This window comes from Magallana gigas, chromosome 7, assembly GCF_963853765.1.
Source record: "Magallana gigas chromosome 7, xbMagGiga1.1, whole genome shotgun sequence".
Taxonomy (NCBI): Eukaryota; Metazoa; Mollusca; class Bivalvia; order Ostreida; family Ostreidae; genus Magallana; species Magallana gigas.
The window spans coordinates 37,390,574-37,411,475 of record NC_088859.1 but is presented as its reverse complement, the minus strand read 5'-3'; the positions used below and the strand labels follow the sequence as shown (position 1 = coordinate 37,411,475).

Genomic DNA, 20,902 nt, shown 5'->3' with positions numbered 1-20,902 from the left:
GGGGTGGGGTTGAAATAAATTTATCAAATACAAAAAGTAAAAAGAAAAAAGCCTCGGAACGCCCCCCCCCCCACCCCACCTGGGCAAACACCATCATCCCTCCCTCAAGGGAAAAAAATTCTGGATCCGCGCATGTAATATGTATCTCAATCAAATCAGGTTAGGTTACGTTTATCAAAAACTTTTCAGCAGAAGTTGTCATAGATATATTCATGATATATTGGGACTGAGAATTTAAGTATTGGTTTATTTTTGAAAGACGAAGTCTCATAACTGCAATTTTGTGCAAACAGGAGGTCATAGAAAGTATAATAAAGGTACATTTTCTTACTAAATAACGGATATTTGTGCAATTATACTATGTTATAAGAAGAGAAGGAAAAAGAGATTTAAATGAAGGATACAAAAGAACCAGCCCGGTTCGTAGTTTTTAAGTGATTGGAATCTTAGATCAGATCAATGCGGCATGTACGTGTGAAGAATTACTTTCATCTACGAATGTGGCTCTTGAATACAATGTACATGTATTATTTTTTCTTGTTGACATTCCTTAGCTGCTGTCACATATGTTAACTTTATTTCTAGGAAGCTGTTCTTCTTATTATACATATCATGGGAATGCACTTAATCAATTTAACTAGTTTGCTGGCGAGGTATGTCATACTTACTGTGTGGGTCATACTTTTCCAAATACCACCAAATACTTTGAAAACTCCAGAAAACCAGATCCATATATTTTCTTGACCCTGCGTTACCCCCCTGAATCTTGTTTCTTTCTGACATTTTCCCACTATCAGTTTATTTTGCTTAATTTCCTGTAATCGTAATCATTAAATACTCAGGTGATATAATATGGCCATTTATCCTCTTGTCAAATGTTGAAACAAAAGCTTATAGTCATCACAGGTGTAAATCATAATTATGTATATAGGATTAATAACCAAAAATAAAATTGTTATCATTTACTGCTACAAATGTAAGATTTTTTTTTCGAAGAGGCGGATGCAGATTACACAGGTCCCCATTATACTCTCTCTCCCCCCCCCCCCCAAAAAAAAAAAACCCACCAAAAATAAACAAACAAAACGGAGATCCATTGGCAAAATTTATCACCTGGGCAAGTTTTAAAGTGGATTCTTTTAATGAAATCCTGAACTCATTGGGAGGAAAGGGGTCAGTTTTATTCAAGTAACTTTTAAGAACTATTTTTCATCGTTTAGTGTTTTTTGTGTGTAAATTTTGGTGTTAAATATGCATGGATTATATTCATTTCATAATCGATCTAAACTAAATCTACATGGCGAATACGAACTCCACGGACTTATTCCAGACATTCTATGGTAATCTTCATATGACTTTATATAGAAAATTTGGCTGTTCCTTCTGTGTCTCGTATAATTATTTCCTTATTTTTTACTCGCTTTGTTTTTAGGGCTATGAAGGTAGCAACAATTGGAGACAATTTTTTCTGCAATACTTTGATACTTTCATATAAACCTGCATATCAGCTCTAGGGCAGGTACAAATCCGTATCACACTCATTGCGGAAATCCTGTGCCTTCTTTTTTGTTTCGGTTTTTATGAATGTTTTAAAACGAAAATTTGAACATTCTTTAAAGTCGACATTTAAAATGCAGCTGAAAACTTCAAATTAGTAAATGTTTTCGAGCAATTAATTTTAAAAGCTGAAAAAAATTCCTGTTCTGTAGCTACATGTTTGGTAAAACAATGAGATCTCCTATTTTTATTTAATACATGTACAGGCTACTTACAAATAGTGATATTTACATTTTCAACTGTCTTTGTCTGTAATAACATTACGAATCAATTTTGAAGCTAATAACCCAATAATTTTATAAAAGATGAGCGACACAAAATGGGCGTGTATTATAGCATAACCGAAACACGTTATTGGCTGCGCCGCGAAGTAATACATAGCATGTGCTACTTGAAAAAAATGTTGTTTTAAACTGTAGGTATTGGAAATAATATACATGTAAATATAAGTAATAAGAAATCATTTTTTGAACATCATGAGATGATAATTTCGGTCGAGGCTTGGTCAAATCCATCATAAAGCCCGAAGGGCTTTATTGGATTTGACCACGCCCCGACCAAAATTATCACCTCATAATACAGTATTACAATGCATATAAATCACGACTTAATTTTTTCATATTTTTTTTTATTGAATTATACGATACAATTAAACAATAAAATGATTTCTTTGGTGATTCATGAAGGATATGAAGAAGGCGACATTGCAGAAAAAGTATATGATCCGCTTTAGCGCGTTATGTAACTTTTTTTCTGCAATGATCGATACCTTAATTAATAACCCGCATGAATCACCAAATAAAGCATACTATCATTTATAATTAAATCTTCTTTCAACAAATTACTATCGTAAAAATTAATAAAAATTCACTAAATTAATGTTAATGTACAACAGTGCGTTAGATAAAAGAAAAATCAAATCGTCTTCTATAGGAATTTGAGTCTGACATCATCATGATTATTTCGTGCAGTCCGTGATTTTGTTTAGGTCGATGAATTTTTCAAACAATCGATAAGAGGCGTGTAGATTTCAGTCCTGTCGGTTTACAAGAAGCTATGAATTACAATCAATTTCCGTAAGAAATGGAGGGAATCATAATCGGTGGATGTAAATATTACTATATGACTAAATTCTATAGAACGTCATTCTATTATAATGCAATATTATAAGAATATATAGGAATGATGTTTATACCATCAATCACATCCATCAAGCAAGTTTGAGTGAAGGACCAGATTTTCTTAACTTGGCATCCTTGTTAGTCGAGATCAGACTCTTTATCTGAATTTAAGCTAGCCTTTTGTTTTATATCCAGGGTTACATGAACCTAGAAGTCTTGCATGTAGTTGGTAAGGACGCAAATTCTCTTTCTAAATTCAAACATGTAATGAACTACTAAAATTACTTTTTCCTCCCAAAGCACATTGCCCCGCCGTCACCAACTTTCGGCTTCAAGTTAATCAGACCTCTACTGTATGCACTTTTCTTGAAAGGATTGCTCAGCAGAGTGATTTGAAAATTTTGGTGAAGGTGGAGCCAGGATAAATTAAGAATAAGTTGTGTATCAAAATCACATCAATAGTTATATCAACTGTGCACATCTGAATTTGGTTCGACTAATATTAACACACTTTATTAAGTTGCTAAATCTTAAACCTGCCAATACACATTCGGTTAATCAAGATTACACTGTATCTGAAGCATCTCTATCCTTCTTTATCGTTAAATCAACCATGCAAGTTTGAATAGATGAGGACCATTATTTACCTATAGTCTGTCCCAATATATTTTTGCCGCATATAAGTGACCTGCTCCAAAAACTTTTACCTACGCTTAAACCTTAGCTCACCTAAGAAGCCGAAACCTTTGTCAAAGATTCAACACCCAAGCCCGTCTAGTATATCAGTAGTACAAAATACATCACCCATGCAAGTTTGGATAAGAAAGGACCGGTAATGACTTACTCAACAAAAGGCACCTGCTCTAAAAATCTTTTTTACCATCCGAGATCTACGGCCAAGATTCAACATCTAAGACTTTTTAGTCCTTAATTACGCTCAAATTTGACCAATAACTAGACATCATCGAGTTGATGACCATCTCAAAGGGTCCGACTTAAGTAATTGACAATGGGATAAAATACGTTTCAGATTTTGCTTTGACATAAACCTTTGACTTTCCAGTTGGCAAGAAACTTCAGTAATGCTCACTACCCATTGCCTATAAAATGCACATTATTTGGTTTAATCTAAGCAAGATTAAGCCAATTGGAAATAAATTATGGTCTAAAATGATTTTATAGAGATCTGCTATGACCTTCAAATTTGATCTTAAACTTGGTTAATGGTCACTGCATACCCTTTAACCAAAAGATCTGTTTAAGTGAAGTATGAAATAAATAAGACTAACGGGAGATAATACATGTATATCCTCCGAAAAAATTATGATATGTGTGGTCTGATATGACCTTGACCTAGAAACTCCATTCAAGGTCACTGCATATTTAAAGGCAATTTGCAGGTCAAGTATAAGCCAGTTTAGACCATCGGAAAGAATATATGGTCCAGACAAGGATTTTTCACAAAATTCTGCTACGACGCAAACCTTAGATCTATAGCTTGGTTCATGATCTTTGCACATCCTTTACCCAATGGTACACTCTGGGTAAAGTTTGAGCCAGACTGGGCCAAAGAGTGAGACGATATGCTCGAAACAAGTGATCTCCAGCAGACAAATGGACAGGTGACAGACATACTGATTACTATAGGTCCTCGACAGAACAGAGCCCTAAAAACTTAAATATCAGACCTGCTTCAAATACGTTAACTGGAAGCCAACTCTGACATTGTCATAATGAATAAAAAGCACAAAAGTGAAATAATAGAATTTTTTTAATTAACAAAACAAATCTACCAACTACATGCTGAAAGTCTTGTTAACATAACTGATAGAACTATTTAGCTAAAGCTATTACAACTAATACTACTAAATCATGGCTATGCTGAACCTTATCTGTCAAAACTTGCTAAACATGTACTAAAACATCACTAAGGACAGCTATAATGTTTATTTTTACGATTTCTTATAGGAAAAAAATTACAAATACATGGCATCTTATATCCTAATACAGTTTTAAATCAAGAGAGTAATATTAAACTAGTTTTTGTGACAGTTTTCCTTTCAAAATGACAATACAAACTAAGATATGGAAACCAGGAGGTCCCTGGACCTTAATGATCATCTGAGCACAACCTTATAAAACAAAGGAATTGGATTAAATGAATTTTCACCACATTATAATAAGTGAACTTGCACTAACACCTTCACACTTCAATTATTACTGAACTGAAAAACAAATTGGGTTCTGGTACTAAAACCACCGGTACATGCATACGTAATCTAACTCTATCTAGTCAAAGCACTACCATTAAATTGATGTAAATCAAAAAACCTCACATTGCTAACTTCCTAATATTATGTACAACCAGCACCATGTGTAAACAATGGTTAATGAACACTACTTTGGCATTTGCATAGATTTTATACATTGAACAGCTTTGGCACATAAAAAATTTGTGATGTTAATGGCTACTCATGAAAAAATTTCTTTTAACTTATATTTTTGCCATAGAAATAGAGGAAATATACATTGTGACTAGCATTAAAAAAGAGAACACAAAACCCCCCAAAACAGTCCAGCAGAGAAAGACAAATTATACAGTATATGGTAGTGTTTCAAACATTATGCAAGCAATGGTTAGAAGTACATGTAACATGATAAGTCAAAATGTAGAAGTTAATTTATAAAAGAGAATAACTTGCATGACATCAACTGGTCTCTCTCCCTCTCTGTGCTAATGACTGCTTTAATACATATTTTATGATCTATTTATCCTAAATGATTATCTGGGAATCCCCGATTCCTTATCCCTGAAAAGGACAGGGCAACGATGTTATTGCAAACAATTAGACAAACAAAACTACCAGTATCTGTATATAACTGTGAACAATAAAATTAATGACAGATACGACAATAAAAATGGATTTTAAAATTTGATTTGTAACATTAAGTAAGGTACTAAAAAGTAAAACTATAACAAATGCAAGCATGGTAAATGGATTTCTTGGAAATGGTTTGATAGCATAAGGCTAGTATTTTTTAATACTTTGAACAAAGCACTAATCACATAAAAGATCATATGTCTCCATGTTATTTCCTTTTTTCACAGAGCAGTTATGTAATGGTAAGTGTCAGTAGACCTCACATTCATGTTCATCATGTTGATCTTCACTGTAGTAAGCATATGGAATCTCATCTTCGTGGATATGTTCTTGTGGGTCATGTAATTCAATGAACTCCCACAATGCTTTGGGGGTGGTGCTGTGATAGTACAAGCCTTCTTCCATGATGACCTTAGCTGCAAGACACTGTAGAGATTGGTTGGCTACGGGATACACTGTCACATTAGAATCCATCATTTCATCCAGACCTGACCAGCCACTTTTATTGAAAATGTCCAAGTGTGCACCATGCTGCAACATGAGATCCAGAATCTCCTGAATTAGGTGTTTGTTTCCACTGTAGACAACTCTAGCCAGACCATGGATAGCAGTGCAGTTGTAGTTGTCTGTGGCATTGACATTCACTCCTTCCTCTATCAACATTTTCACCAACTCAACTTGAATTTCCTCATCTCCATGATAACCATACGAGTCAATGCACTCAATGGCAACTTGAAGGAAAGTGGCTCCTTTTTCATCCCTGAAATTTGTTGTCAGAAGTTTGCGCAGATATGGACGGAACTCTTTTTTGTGGGTGGGAAAAATCTGAAGGATTACAGCACTAAGTTTCATCATCAGTGTCATGTACATGTGCTTGTGTTTCCCATCTTTGTAGTCATCACACTCACTCCAACAGTCAGAATTGTCATCTTCATCATCACTGGGACAGACAACATCAAAAGCATTGAATAGCATGTCTCTCAATAACTTGGTTTTATTCACAATCTCCTCCTTGTTTTCCTCGATTGTCTTGCAGTGGGGAAGTCTCTGTTCAAATCCACTTGCCATTTTTGCAAAAAATTTCAACACGCATGGAAATACTTCCTCTCCTTTCTTTGCTTCCCAAGCTATAATTGCACAAATGCTTCTGAAGGCAGCATCATACTCTGGAATGGCATTAACATTTTCATTGTTTTGGAAAGTGTGGAGAAATATGAATGAGAAAACCTCTAAATAGAAGTCATAGATGCCAAGTGTAAGGATAACATCTGTAAAATTCTCAAGTTGTGTCAAACAATCATAGCCAAACTTAATGTGGAGTTTTGTCAGCAAGGCAACCATAAACTTGATTGGTAAGACTTGACATTCCTGAAATCTTTGGACATCAGCAACACAGGCAGGTTCATAAGAGGAGAAATCATAACAGCTAGGTGCAGAATTGTTGTTCTCGTCTTCTTTCATCTTTTCTTTAAGTTCTACAGCTCTTGTCCAAAATTTGAAGCCTCTCTTTTCATTCCCCTGGCTAAACAAGAAAGCTCCACCAAATTTTATAGCTTCAATTTTATCTTGCATATGTACTTTGGGGTGCTTCAGGAAATATCCGAGAGTTTTTGTACAACCATTCAAAGTAAGAGCTGCATATATAACAACAGGGATGTTGGAGCCATTCACGCTATTGACATCTGCTCCTGCCTTCACTAGATAGTCAATGACGTTCAGACGACTCTGGTTTACATTATAACCCTGCCTGATAGTCCCATGCAGTACATGCTCTCCCTTGCTGTTTTTGGCATTCACATCCACTCCTGCTTCTATGGCCATCTCGCATATTTTCTTGGAGCCAGCCCATGCTCCAGCCATGAGGCAATTTACTTTCTTGTTATCTGTGCTTCTCAAATTGGCCCCTTTCTTAACAAGGTATTCTGCAAATTTGTCATCTCCAGCAACACATGCGTAATGTATGATTCCCATTCCTTGATCAGTCTCTAAATTGACATCGACAGAGTGTTTTTCAATGAAATACTTGACAATATTTGAATGTCTTTCACTGGCTGCAGACCACACACAACTGTTCTTGATATTATCAACGACAACACCACATTCATCCACCAGAAACTCTACCGCCTCAAGATTTCCAACTGCGCACGCCATTTCAATACCAATTTCTAATTCTCTTTGGTGAAATGATTCAGCAATGATTCTTTCTCTTGTAACTCTGTTTTTCTTCTCTAAAACTCTCTGCATAGAATTCCAGCCAATCATAGTTTTGATGGTATTTAGAAATCTTCCTCTAAATTTGCCAGACTTCACAGCTGCCGCCATGTTTCCTCCTTGCCTAAAATTTGATAAAAATATGCATGTTATTATTGCTAATATTGAATATAAGATTTGTGTACAGAAAATTATGTGGAAAAATTTATTGATATTTCAAAGTAAAATTACTTGTGAAAATGTACATTTTACGCACGTACAAAAATCGCAAACGCCAAACTATTGTTATTATCTTTATAGTTTGAAACTGCTAGAAAATTTTTTTTAAAATATGCAACAGACTACTCCATTTGTTTTAAAGGGAAATAATTTTCTGTTTTCGGAAACTCTGCACAAGTCGAAGAGTTGGCTCAAGAATGGGATTACATAGTGAATCTATGTACCACACGGGTGGTCTCAAAAGTTCAATCAAGAACGTAAGCAGCCAAAGGAAAATGCCAGAAACTTAAATGGGTTAAATATACGTAATAAATTAAACTGATGTATATCATTGCTAATTTAGTTCCCTAACCTTTAATTTAAAAATAATTTTCATTTTGTTTTAAAGCTGTTTGGTCTGATTTTTTTGTTATTACAGTATCAAATAATTTTCCATACAAACCATTTATCTTAGAAAGTTATGGACTTCCTCCTATTTACACCAGCAGAATCGGTCTCCTTTCAAAGTTAGAAATATATAAAGTAAATAAAAATAGTTTCTTTTTGGGCAAAAAAAAAAACCAAATCAAAATGCATCATGGGAATGTTTAGAAAAGGAAACCGTTTGGTTTCGTCCCCCGACTGATAGGGTTTGTTCATATCGCAGATTATGCATCGATTGTAAACAAAACAAACTTCAGAAATCTTAGTGAAAAAAATGTTCAGGATTATTTTTTATTTTCTTGAACATTATGACTTTTATGTATAGCTATGTCAAAGTCGTAATACAACCATACCAGTTTCGACGTCTGGGGTAAATTTTAACATGAGGCAAAATAATGCGATACCTAGCTGCAGGACTGTAGCTCCCGGTCTGAAAAAAATCGGATGGACGACCTGGGAGCTACAGTGCCTCCCATAGTAAAAAACTGCAATTTACGGCGCACAAAAAATTGCGCTAGTTTTGGACTTATTTTTCCTTATTTTCACACAAATTCTGTAAAAAAAATTAGTACCATTAAATTCTTCAGCAAATTTACTACTGACATCGTCACTTAACTTGTCTCAGATTTTCTCTTAACATGATAACCGACCTCGGAAAATAAAGTATGTTAATTTACGTCGAGATCGAGAGTCGCCATTTTTAAATGTAAACAAACTTGCACCACTTCAATTCACAGGGCTGGTGATGGTGTTTAAAAGACTATCAGAAGTAAGTGAAGTGACGATATCTGTAGTAAAATGTCCGAGGAATTTTTTGGGATCAAATATTTGAACAGAATGTGTTCGTAAATGAGATTAATCAGTCCAAAACTAGCGCATTTTTTTGTGCGCCGTAAATTGCAGTTTTTTACTATGGGAGGCACTGTAGCTCCCAGGTCGTCCATCCGAATTTTTTCAGACCGGGAGCTACAGTCCTGCAGCTATGCGATACCCTTTTATGTCGTTTGTTTTGTTGACAAATTTGTACATATTTTTTTTCATTGAAATTTGGCTTAATTGACCGGGAAAACTACTGCAATGTCCATTATTATACACATACTTAGCATAACCATCGTTGAACAGCGTACACAAAATTTGACGTAAAATCGGACCAAGCAGCTTTAAATGATGCAAAACATGAGATGTATTATTTCTCTTTAGGTATTAAATTTAAATTTTGTATATATATGATTTGTATATTTATTATTTTTAAAAACATCTGTTTCATAGTTAAAAGCGAGATTCTCCCTACCAATCTTGATTTAGTATTTTTATCTCACTAAATACAAGTGCCTCTAGCAATGCTGTGCTAGGTAATACATGTACTAAGAAAATCAGTTTATACATTTCTATTCTTTAAAAAAAAATCCCTTCCTACCTAGCCTAATTTTTTTAGATGTCACCGGAACCACACATAATTTTTTATTTGGCCATATATCTAAATACAAAGTAAAACATTTACTTTTCTACAGCCATTCTCTTTCTCTGTTGAAAATAATACAACCAGTCTTATGCAATAAACAATATAAACCAAACCTAATTGTTAAAACATCAAAGGAAAAAACTAACAAACAATTCAAACGTAATTATTGCAGCTGAAAATAATAGCTCTATTAAGAAATAAGGGGGGGGGGGGGGTACGCCAGTTGTTTTACCAACAGTTGATTTTTTTTACTAAGCAGTTACGAAATGAATATCATTGCGGAAAAAATCAATCAAATATAAAGGTCATTGTACATCAATAACTTGATTCGTCAAACGTCAAAATACAAGGGCAGCTGATGTGAAACCCGATACTCAGTCCTGTCTCACTGAATGAAGTAAACAAGACAGCTAGCCTTCTAAAAATAAAATAAAACTTAAACGAGTGGGGCTTTCGCCCCAGTACTATAGCATACACTTAAAAAATAATCTATACCTATAGGCGCCTTCTTCCTTTTTTCAGTTTTTATCGCTTGCAGAGTTGACACTTTTCGGCTCCCTCTTCCCGCGCTCTCTCTTCTGTTATACATTATCAAAATGTCGAACCCGATGCGTTTGGCTTTTCCATGGTTTTTACCTCCTGTGGTGCAGTCATGTAACAACAGGTGTCAGGACTGCCTCCGGTTGTTTTTTTTTTGGGGGGAGGGGGTTGAATTTACATATAATTTTTTTTCTCTTTTGGGGCATTGTTATAAAACATAGTTCTATAAGATTAAATGTTGTAATTTAAATGACCAGCTTGTAAATTACAACAACTGCGCCCCTCCACCATATCGATCCCTCCGATTGATTAGACATAAATGCTTTTTTTTAAAGATACTGTAGACTCCTTTTTTACGCAAATACTATATTTAGAGTACTTAACCTAAAGGTTCCCTCCCGCCGACTTGACTGAACAATCCTACGTGCCTAGCTGAGTTCTATTTGAATACCTCGATGATGTTTTAAAATATGATATTCAATTTATATATATATATATATATATATATATATATATATATATATATATATATATATATATATATATATATATATATATATATATATATATATATATATATATATATATATATATATATATATATATATATTTATATATATATACACTGAATTTTGGGACAAAATTGCACATTTGGCATAATTTGATATTTAAAAAATGGTACTAGTGATACACGATAAAAGAGGGAAAAAAAAGAAGAGTCAACTTTACGTGTAGTTTATTCTTATTAGTACTGTGCCAGTGACAGATTTGTCATTTTAACACATGTCTAAGTTGCAGTTTCCATGAAATTTAAATTCATATATTCATTGCTGAACGAGTAAATAACCACCTTGTTATTTATCAGTCAAATAATATATTTACCTTTTAGTTTATACAAATATCCTACGGGAAAATGAAATAAGTAAAATGATTTATTTAATAATCAGAAGACCTTTTTATGGTAATATAAATGCTATAATATTGAAGACAGTAGTATATTTACGTTTTATAATACATTTCATAAGTTTGCACAGTTTTAAATATATTTAAGATATCTAACAAAGTTTCTGTATTAAGACTTAGCTGCAGGTCTGTAGCTCCCGACATGAAAAAATTCGAATTTTTTTTTCAGACCGGGAGCTACAGACCTGCAGCTATAGTAAGACTGTAACGATCAGTGTTTTGTTTTTTCGATGACCCAAAATATTTGCACAGTATATCAATAATACTTGATAAACTTGATGAAATTGAAATCCATGCGATCGCAAAATTTCCGTCTATTGTTTCTCGATTATAGAAATACAGGCGTTAATCACTTGAAGCGCCGTTTTATACAATGCCGTTGCGACATTTTACTCTGAAGCAAACAGTATCAGACATATATTTTAATTAATATAAATCTTACATAGGGGTTTAAATATATACAATCTATTTAGTTTCGTCTTTCAATTGCTTGAGCTGAATCGCTCCAAAATTTACAAGTATTGCTTAAATACATACAAATGTTTTTTTGTGTTTCTTTTTTACTATCTATCATTTTTACAGGTGGTTTTTGCTAAGAAATACAATAGATATACCTTCCCCAAAATTGAGGAGAAGCTGCGTAAAGAGCGAAATCACGAGGCCATTCATGAATTCTCAGTAAAGTTTGTTTTATACAAAACATTTCGTACATAATTAGATTCATCAAAATGTTGCTTATAAGGTCGAGAGACTTCTTTATTTCTTAAAAATCGGGAGCTAAATGGGCAGTAAGTATGTCATTATTACGCAAGTAATATTCACTCTCAAATGTCTAGCGGTATTATCAATTGATGAATTTACAGCCTTCATTACTTAAAAAAAAGCCAGAATACAATTCTTCCACTTGGAAGGGAAGTCACTCTAACTTGTTTATGAAAAAAAAATCTGATATCTTTCAATCGATCAAAGAAAATGTTCTTTTCTCTTTTTGAAGTGGTGTTTTAAAGTGTTCACAGGCACCTGACGTTGAAATACTTCTATTTATGATAAAATGATTCTATGTACATAATTTCATAATATAGAAAAAAAGAAATATTTTTGACATCAGGAGCCTGCATGCGTGTGTTTGAACCACTTCGGTTCGTCGCGGGGGAATGGCTACATTCTTTATCGCAACCAATGTGTTGATGATAAAACTTTTATGGTAGTTGCAAACAAACTTGGATTCATTTTATATTTTATTCAATGTACATGCACGTTATATATAAAGATAAAAATTATCTATGAATGGGTCTGTACATATATACATGTATGCTTTTGTGGAATAGGTTGATTGAACAGGGTATCATATGTATAACTGAAAAAAATGATGCCAAGTAAATTATATATATAAGCAACAAATATCTTTCATAACTACATACATACTATTACATTTGCTATGCAAAATAACATCGTTGACAGCGAGACATCAGACTGAGTACAAGATGATATTAAGTAGGTAGTACTACTTATCTATACTTATTAAAACATTTTCGGCAACAAATTTGTATTTGCATTAATAGGAGGGGTAAGCGTTACCATAGTATGTCTTTTTAAGCCAAGATGGCATTATATTTGCATAATTAAAAACGCTGTGTATGCCATGCAGGACGTAAATATCATTATTGATAACACGACACATGGGGCAACATGCTAAATACTGTAAGTCATTTTACAGAGTGGAAATTGTATTTGTGCACAGCATGTGTCAGATGTCAGGATTCTTAACTATTATACACGTGTATGACAATTAACATCTTCAGCATCCAAACACATGGTGTAATTAATAAGTCATTAGCACTAGTCAAGCGATATTATCTATCTTTCTTATTTTCACTGCATGATCTTGCTGCTAGACGCAATTCGTTTTACCCACCAACTTACACATTTATATTTACATTATATATCATACTCATTTTTCTTCTTTTTATTTGAAAATTTGAATTATACTTAAGATGCAGTTAACCCAACCTTTGTAAATCATTAGCGTACACTAGTGCCCATGTTTTTGATAAAGGGTAAAACTATTAAAATTGAACTTCCTGTAATACTTCGCAGCGCAACTATATTGTCGTAAAAATGGTCAAATTCTTCTTTTCTCTTGAAACAAAATCTTGCATTGGAGCGTGCTGAATATTGTTGAATCTTTGAGAAAATGTGCTCAGCATTTAAGAATTGCCGATCTTATTCGTTAAAAAATTGAAAAAAAATTGCTTTATATTTTTTACACAAATTTCTAATTTAAAATCAATAAACCAAATATTTGAGTTCTTGCTGAAGTTGCATGTTGATTTTACGTCTATGGTAATATCTCAATCAATTGTTAACAACATTTGTCCATTTTCAGCTTAAAGATCTGTTCGCATTAAGCCTTCGAGGTTTAGATTTGACTGATAAGCATTACTTTCCCCTTCACTCATTATTGATCAGGCAGCATAAATCATTTTCAATTTTTCTATTTATATTTCTAGAAAATGCAGAGCCACACTCAGCTGTTAAAATATTGCCTAACAAAGCAAACATTATTTGCATTACTACTTTTTAAATATTTTTTAGTCAAACAACTATTGATGTGGTTGTAAACATAATTTATAGACGGATTTTAAAGCAAACGTTTATATATTACATTTTGAAAATATACTAAATACATTTTGATAATTATTACTTTTGAAAATAAAATAAAAAGTGAGCAATGTTACATACCACTCGATCGCTCATTATTTGACAATGCTTCATATAATGAATGCATTAAATACACAGCATGAATTTATTTCAGAACAGGAGACCCATGGTCCTTATTGGTCACCTGTGTAACGTTACTGCAGTGTGACTTTTGCAATGTATATTAATGTGCATTATTATTACAGGGCTATTGGAATCATGTTCAATATTCCGGATTGCTTAATCCACATTTGATATTTAAAAAAAAGGAACTTAAAAATTGTAGCATAACATACAATGACATACTAGTAGTTGAACAAATCTTAAAGGTACAAAAAAATTATCTGTCGAAATTACACCACCCTACCTTATATAACCATTAGAGTCCTGCCATAACTCCAGAAACCCTGACCAAGGGCCCATGAAATTCAAAATTTTGGAAGAGGAAATCTTCCTCATCATAACTTTAAACTTAATTCATCAGATTAATACCAAGGAGCAGAGGAGAAGATTTTCAAAGAATTACTGCATTCATTTAGAACCCCACACTAACACCAGAACCCCTGACCCTAGGGCCATGGACTTCACAATTTTGGAGGAGGCACTGACTCTTCCTCATCATAACTATGTACTTATGGTTCATCTGCTTAATATCCAGGAGGAGAGAAGAAGAATTCTGAAGAATGAATGCATTTTATCTTTAAAATCATTAGAGCCCCTCCGTAACATCAAAACCCTGGCCCGTGGCCATGAAATTCACAATTCTGGGGAGGTATTCTTCCTGATCATTACATGTACGATATACTTAGTTCATCTGTTTAATATCCAGGAGTAGAGGAGAAGAATTTTGAAGAATGAATGCATTTTCACTATATAATCATTAAGTTCCCACCCTAGTGCCAGAACCCCAAATCCCCAAAATCATAATTTTGATAGAGAGCCCAATGCTCATTACAATCAGGACAGCAGTTTGACTGGTTGATGTCCAAGAGTAAAGAAGAAGATTTTTAAAAGATTGCATTAATTTTGATGGTTTTAGCCCCACCCCTCAGGCCCCGTTGACGGGGGGGGGGGGGTGCAGGGGCCATGCATTTCACAAAATTTACTCCCCTTTACCAAAAGATGCTAAATGCCAAATTTGGTTGAAACTGGTTAAGTGGTTCCAGAGAAGCTAAAAATGTTCAAAATTTTTCACCGACGAACGTCGACGGACAAAAACGGATCCCGAGTGACTCAGGTGACCTAACAAGTTTAACACCCTCCACCCCTACGAAAAACAAATCATCCCATCAAAACTTTCTGCAAGTGTGCATATCTATACATAATTTTGTCTTTAACAACACTTCAAAATGCAAAAAATAGTGCAATCGGAATTTCCTGGTGTATATACATCTACACATTGTGTCCTTGTATTTTGTTTCAGTATATCTATTATAATGTAGTTCCAGTAAATTCCGTGCAGCGGTTTAAAGGGAGTTACGCTAACCCCCAACCCCCCCCCCCCCCAAAAAAAAAAAAAAGAAAAGAAAAGAAATACCGAAAGAACTGCCACCCCGACTGAATGACGGGTCCAAAACATTTTATCCATTGCAACATGTTGCTTGGGGTATAATTAGATTTTAAAAAGTTAAGAGCATGCAATATTAGTAAAGCAAAATGCTAACCAAAAATTCAAAAAGAAAAATGAAAATTGGTTTCATATAAATAAATTTTACCAGTTAAATCATGAATTTAATTGGATCGGGGGCGGGCAATAAAAATAAATCAATCCTCATAAGTAACACATATAAACAATCATCTAAATTGAGAGAGAGAGAGAGAGAGAGAGAGAGAGAGAGAGAGAGAGAGAGAGAGAGACTGTGTGGTTGATTCATCAAGTTTTTTTTTGGGGGGGGGATTTTTGTAGACTAGTGTGATTTCATTATGATACCCTGCGGTATCCGACATCAAATAACCGGATTTATACAACGTCGAAGACATTTATGTCGAAATCAATTTCTTTTTCCGTCAGGTATATTGGATCGATCCTCAATGGAACGCCAGTCCCGGCCCAAGCAGTGCGATTCTGGGAATAATTGCTTCACTCGACGTTAACTACCAGCAGGCTTGGGACGGAGTTCTCCGCTAGACTAGCTACAAGGTGGGAGTACAAAATCTCAGACACCTAGCTACAAAATATGGAAGCTTATCGGATAGTGTATTCTTGAAAACGCTGAAAGAAGTTACCCAGGTTGACCTGAATCGAACCATTTTATCATGACTTCGTTTGTCTAAAAGTATGGGACACGGGATTGACTCTAGGATGCTAACCATGCTTCTTTATGTGTTTTATTTCACAGGTGAGAACTACTGACTTGATGTATTGATCTCAAATACGCGCTTTGATTTCGTTGTAATATGTTTGGAGTGTAGGTAAATATTACTGAAAACTAAATGTCATTAATTCATCATTCAAATAGTGGCAGTGTTCTTCGTGCATTGACATATACATTGTATTAGTAATTAATATTTTTTGATATACAATATTAGTAATATTGTAAAATATAAATTACTGCAGTATATTGAATTTGAATTTAAATGTAAACCAATCAAATATTGTTTTATGGCGAGACACCTTAATCAAACAGAAACAATAGAGCTAGGTGTAAAGTGTAAAAAAAGGAAACCCTCTTCACCCCCCCCCCCCCAAAAAAAAAGATGAATAAAGGTAAATACATAAATTCCAATGCCCGATACTTCTCCGTTTAAACAAAAATAATGACCAGAATAATAAATAAATAAAAAAATTCAAAATTAGTTACAAAAATTATCTTAAAATTTATCTTAAAACTCTATCTCTCCGAAACAAGTTACACTTTTACATTAAATAGTTATATACTTTGAACTCATGATTCGTGTGAACAATTGTTTGCGGGACATGACTGATTTCCTTTCCGTTCTCCTTTTTCGGTACATGAAACAATGCACGACGTGCTTGTTTCCTATATGTCGGAAAACAAAAAATATCTTATATTTTTAAACTGTTAAGGATGATTTTTTACTTCTTTAAAAAAAAAAAGTAAGGGGAATACTGATTTGTATTTTTTTTAAACTTAAGACAAGAGTTACACTCTAAAAGCCGATCTTAGAAAGTTTCTCGTTGATAAGGTTTCAATCAATTATATTGTAAGGTCTCTCTCACATTGTAAAAAGGGTCATCTGTAGCTTTTCCAATGGCCCTAAGAGCCCAACAAAAACTTGTTAAGCATTTTAGCGGCATTTGATAGCGTCTAAATACGAGTGAAAGATTCTCGATGGAGTGTTAAACAACAAGTAATCAATCAGACTGGGTTACCATACATGTATTGAATCACGACTTATTATAGAGATGCCAATGATAGACCCTACAAGCTTGGCTTGGGAGGTAATGTGGGACCTCATCTCTATCACAGGGCCATGATTAATGCGACAAATATCAATTTTGGGGATTATTGTAAGGTACATGTAAATTCTGGTCTGGTTGATTATACTTGTACTTATATACAACGAGTCAAAACTCCCAAATTCCAATGTGAATGTATTTCATGTGAAAATTTATTTTTCTGTTACGCAAAAATAATTTCTATGTACGTTCTTTGATGATTTACTAGTAAATTGAAAAAAATATATATATATCAAAAGCTATGCAATGACAACCATGGTTCACTGTGTGTCCACAAAGAATATGGGGGAATAAGATGGCGCAAATGCCCATTCAGTTTAGTAGTGAAATACAATTTTGAATTTATTTTTCCCCAATTAAATCTATTCAAATATATTATAATACAAGTTTGCAAAAGCACAATTTCTAACTATATTCAGTTTTTAATATATATAACAAAAGATAAGAAAAAAAAATATTTCCACAATTTTTAGTGGTATCGAACCCATAACATAAAAACCCTAGATATATAAGGTTAGCTTATGTCAGGTACTCTAACCACTGAGCCATTTCAGACACAACAATTTAGACTGTTTAAATATTATGTGTGACTTTGACCACGACTTTACGGACTTGTATTATTTTTTTAATACGTTTAGTTGTTAGGATACAAAATTATATTTTTAATGTATAGTGGGTCATCGCTCCACGTTTTTTTTTTTTATTAAAATCGGTTTGTTTTCCAATAGACCTTATTTAGACTATGAGAAAAATATGGAGCACAGACCCACTCTATAAAAGAAAATGCCCTGAAGTTCTAAAAAATGACAGTATTTGCAGGTTTGATACGTATACGCTTGTTTGAGTTAACATATTCCAAGTATTGAAAAAGTTTATAGGTTAAAAATCAATGATATGTAAAATGTAAATTGTTTTAAATGGTTTTACAAAAAAAAAATACTTTCAGTAGCTTGTCCGACTGTTTGTGGGCATTTTACACGCCTTATCCACCGATCTTCTTTACTTGAAATAGATATCAATATCTATTGCAATAACAAAATTTTCACAAATGCTTCGGCTGTCAAAATTATTAAAAATGATTTACTGCAAACAAAATTCCATGGTGTTGTTTAGCAGGCCCTCCCTTCGTTTTACAGCACGTGTGATCCACAAGTTGTTGATTCTCTATACCAGTAAAAATAAAATATACCTAGTCCTGAACCCCGCGCAAACAAGACCGTATTTGTCAATTTCTGTCTTAGGGAAGAATAAATGTCAAACTCATTGTTTAACAATTTGAATATCGAACCTTAGAGGATAATGCATCATCATAATAACTTATGGCTGCTGCTGCGCCTTATTTGTCCTGTCAATTAGGAAGGAATAGAAATTGATCACCTGAAAAAATCGCATTTAAAAGAACTTGCAGTTTTCAATCTGTACCTTTAAAAGCATTGATTTTGGTTCTGGAACCATACTCGACTGGATCTTTTGCGTTTCAGTCAATTTTATTTTTGAGAATAGCAAACACAAGAGCCAAAGAATACTGCAGTCATGTACATCCATTAATGATATTAGTTTTTTTCTTCAAATATTGCACAGACTTGTCAGTGCAGCTATTATTATAGCTTGTCTATTTCTCTGAATTCAACGCCAAGATAAAATGTGGACCAAAACTCATTCAATAATCCAATGAAATAAGGTCCATATTTATCTTTTTCTCAATAGATTTTAATTTTGCCTGAAAAAAATCCGATTGCTTTTCAATAGACCGATAGCAGGCAATCGCTTCACTCTTCCGGCACTTAACGTGGTTTTCTATGGGATGTGGAGTCGGTGTCCGCTTTTCTGGTAAACATGCATTTTGATGATAAGCATAGTTACCCCAAGCAACAAGGAAATCACCAAGGTTTTCAATTTCGACTGAATGCGCTTAAATTTCTCAAACAACCATTTTCCCTAAACACAAATGTAGGTTTTGTCAACATCAACGAATGCTGCAAACATTTTTTTTCAATATACAGAAAAACTTTCAAAGACAATTAAAAGTTTAGGCAAATCAAACTTGCATTTTAAATTGTTAAACATGTAAATAATGTTTAAGTATAAGAGTTCTAGACTAATCGACTAGTCTTGATAAAATCTCCAATCTGTTTTATTTTATTTTTGCTTTTCTCTTAATATATTCCCCAAGTATTCCCAAAGTATGTTTCATCCTGCTCAGGTTATGATTGCATTTGTTCTGTATAAACTGAACTGACTCATTTGCACTTTAAAAGTTTAAAACAACGAGAAAAATCCACAGAAGTTCGATTGATTAAATGTGAGGAAAATTTGTGTAGAGGTCATCAAAAACTTGTCACCTAAATATAGAACATGGTTCTTTGTCTCTGTCAACAGTTAAAAACTCAAATTATGTCAGAACAAATTTTGTCATTGTGCCCACTCGACCAAACCGATGATTTACATCCAGATTGGGATCCTTAGTTTTTTTTTTCCTATATGAAAACTGTCAAAAATGTTTACAGGATCAGACAGCGCCATAATAATCAAAGAGGAGGACTTGGGGAATCTTTCCTGTCACAAGTGTGAGGAGAACTTTAAGCAGCAGTGGGATCCATACACAGTCTGCCAAATACAGCCCAATAATACCCCGCTCATACCCTGCCTAAGGTCGGAAACTTACTGCATGGTGAGTCCAGCAAAAACTTTAATTACTGATAAATATCTGGGGGTCCGGATTCCGATTCCGTCCTTCCCGTGGAATTTGAAAAGTTATCAAATTGACATAGTAAACCCACAAGAAATATAGGTTGGACGCCCCCCCCCCCCTAAACCCCCTGATCCCTATTAGTTAGTCTGTAATATTAGAGGTATATGTATGTATGTAAAATATATAAAGGTTCATCAATTTCCTTCAATTTTTTAAATAAATTTTGTTTATTAAATAAATCTCTGAGTTGGGAAACAAACCGAATTTGAGTGATGCACCAAACGCAATTACTGTAATGGCTTTTACAGGCAAAACAATGTAATTTTCCGTTGTTTTGAGAACCGCAGTCAATGCTATGACTTTTATAGATACATCATAATATCTATTTTTTTATGTACCACCAGGTTGAGCGAATTTCTATAATGGGTTTGACAACCAGCATCAAACGTGAGTGTGCAGCCGAGTGTTACTACGGCTGTAGATCAAAGAACTTCGGAGTGACGACACGGTCGTGCACTTCCTGTTGCCAAACGACCGGATGTAACACTGGGAACGCAGCGGAAGTGATAGCCCAATCAAAGTATTGCCTGATTGTACTGTTTTTACTAATGACATCACTTCAATTCGTTCGATAGGTACATTTTTCATCCATGTCAACCCGATCATGTTTTTGATTTGCTGTTTATTGTTGCTGAATAAATATTGATTGAT

The 20,902-nt window shown here is 33.9% G+C and overlaps 2 protein-coding genes across 2 annotated transcripts; one reads left to right on the top strand and one right to left on the bottom strand.

The window, feature by feature from the left end:
* Positions 1-4,431: 4,431 nt before the first annotated feature.
* On the bottom strand, positions 4,432-10,499 carry LOC109619157 (protein fem-1 homolog C). The gene is made up of 2 exons (XM_034458282.2): positions 10,371-10,499; positions 4,432-7,895 (listed from the first exon to the last, which is right to left on the bottom strand). Exon 2 carries the CDS (start codon positions 7,880-7,882, stop codon positions 5,810-5,812), a length of 2,073 nt encoding a protein of 690 aa, XP_034314173.1. The 5' UTR covers positions 7,883-7,895; positions 10,371-10,499; the 3' UTR covers positions 4,432-5,809.
* A 5,514-nt stretch (positions 10,500-16,013) lies between these two features.
* Positions 16,014-20,902, top strand: LOC105331567 (uncharacterized). Its single transcript, XM_011433822.4, has 3 exons — positions 16,014-16,417; positions 20,007-20,170; positions 20,596-20,902. The coding sequence occupies exons 1-3, from the start codon at positions 16,357-16,359 to the stop codon at positions 20,824-20,826; spliced, it is 456 nt and encodes a 151-aa protein (XP_011432124.3). The 5' UTR covers positions 16,014-16,356; the 3' UTR covers positions 20,827-20,902.

Bases quoted from the DNA above. Each gene is read 5' to 3' on its own strand.
- LOC109619157 (XM_034458282.2), bottom strand. From the start codon at position 7,882: ATGGCGGCAGCTGTGAAGTCTGGCAAATTTAGAGGAAGATTTCTAAAT.
- LOC105331567 (XM_011433822.4), top strand. From the start codon at position 16,357: ATGGGACACGGGATTGACTCTAGGATGCTAACCATGCTTCTTTATGTG. The intron at 16,418-20,006 runs GTGAGAACTACT...AAATGTTTACAG, and splicing joins TTATGTGTTTTATTTCACAG to GATCAGACAGCGCCATAATA. The intron at 20,171-20,595 runs GTGAGTCCAGCA...ATGTACCACCAG, and splicing joins GGTCGGAAACTTACTGCATG to GTTGAGCGAATTTCTATAAT.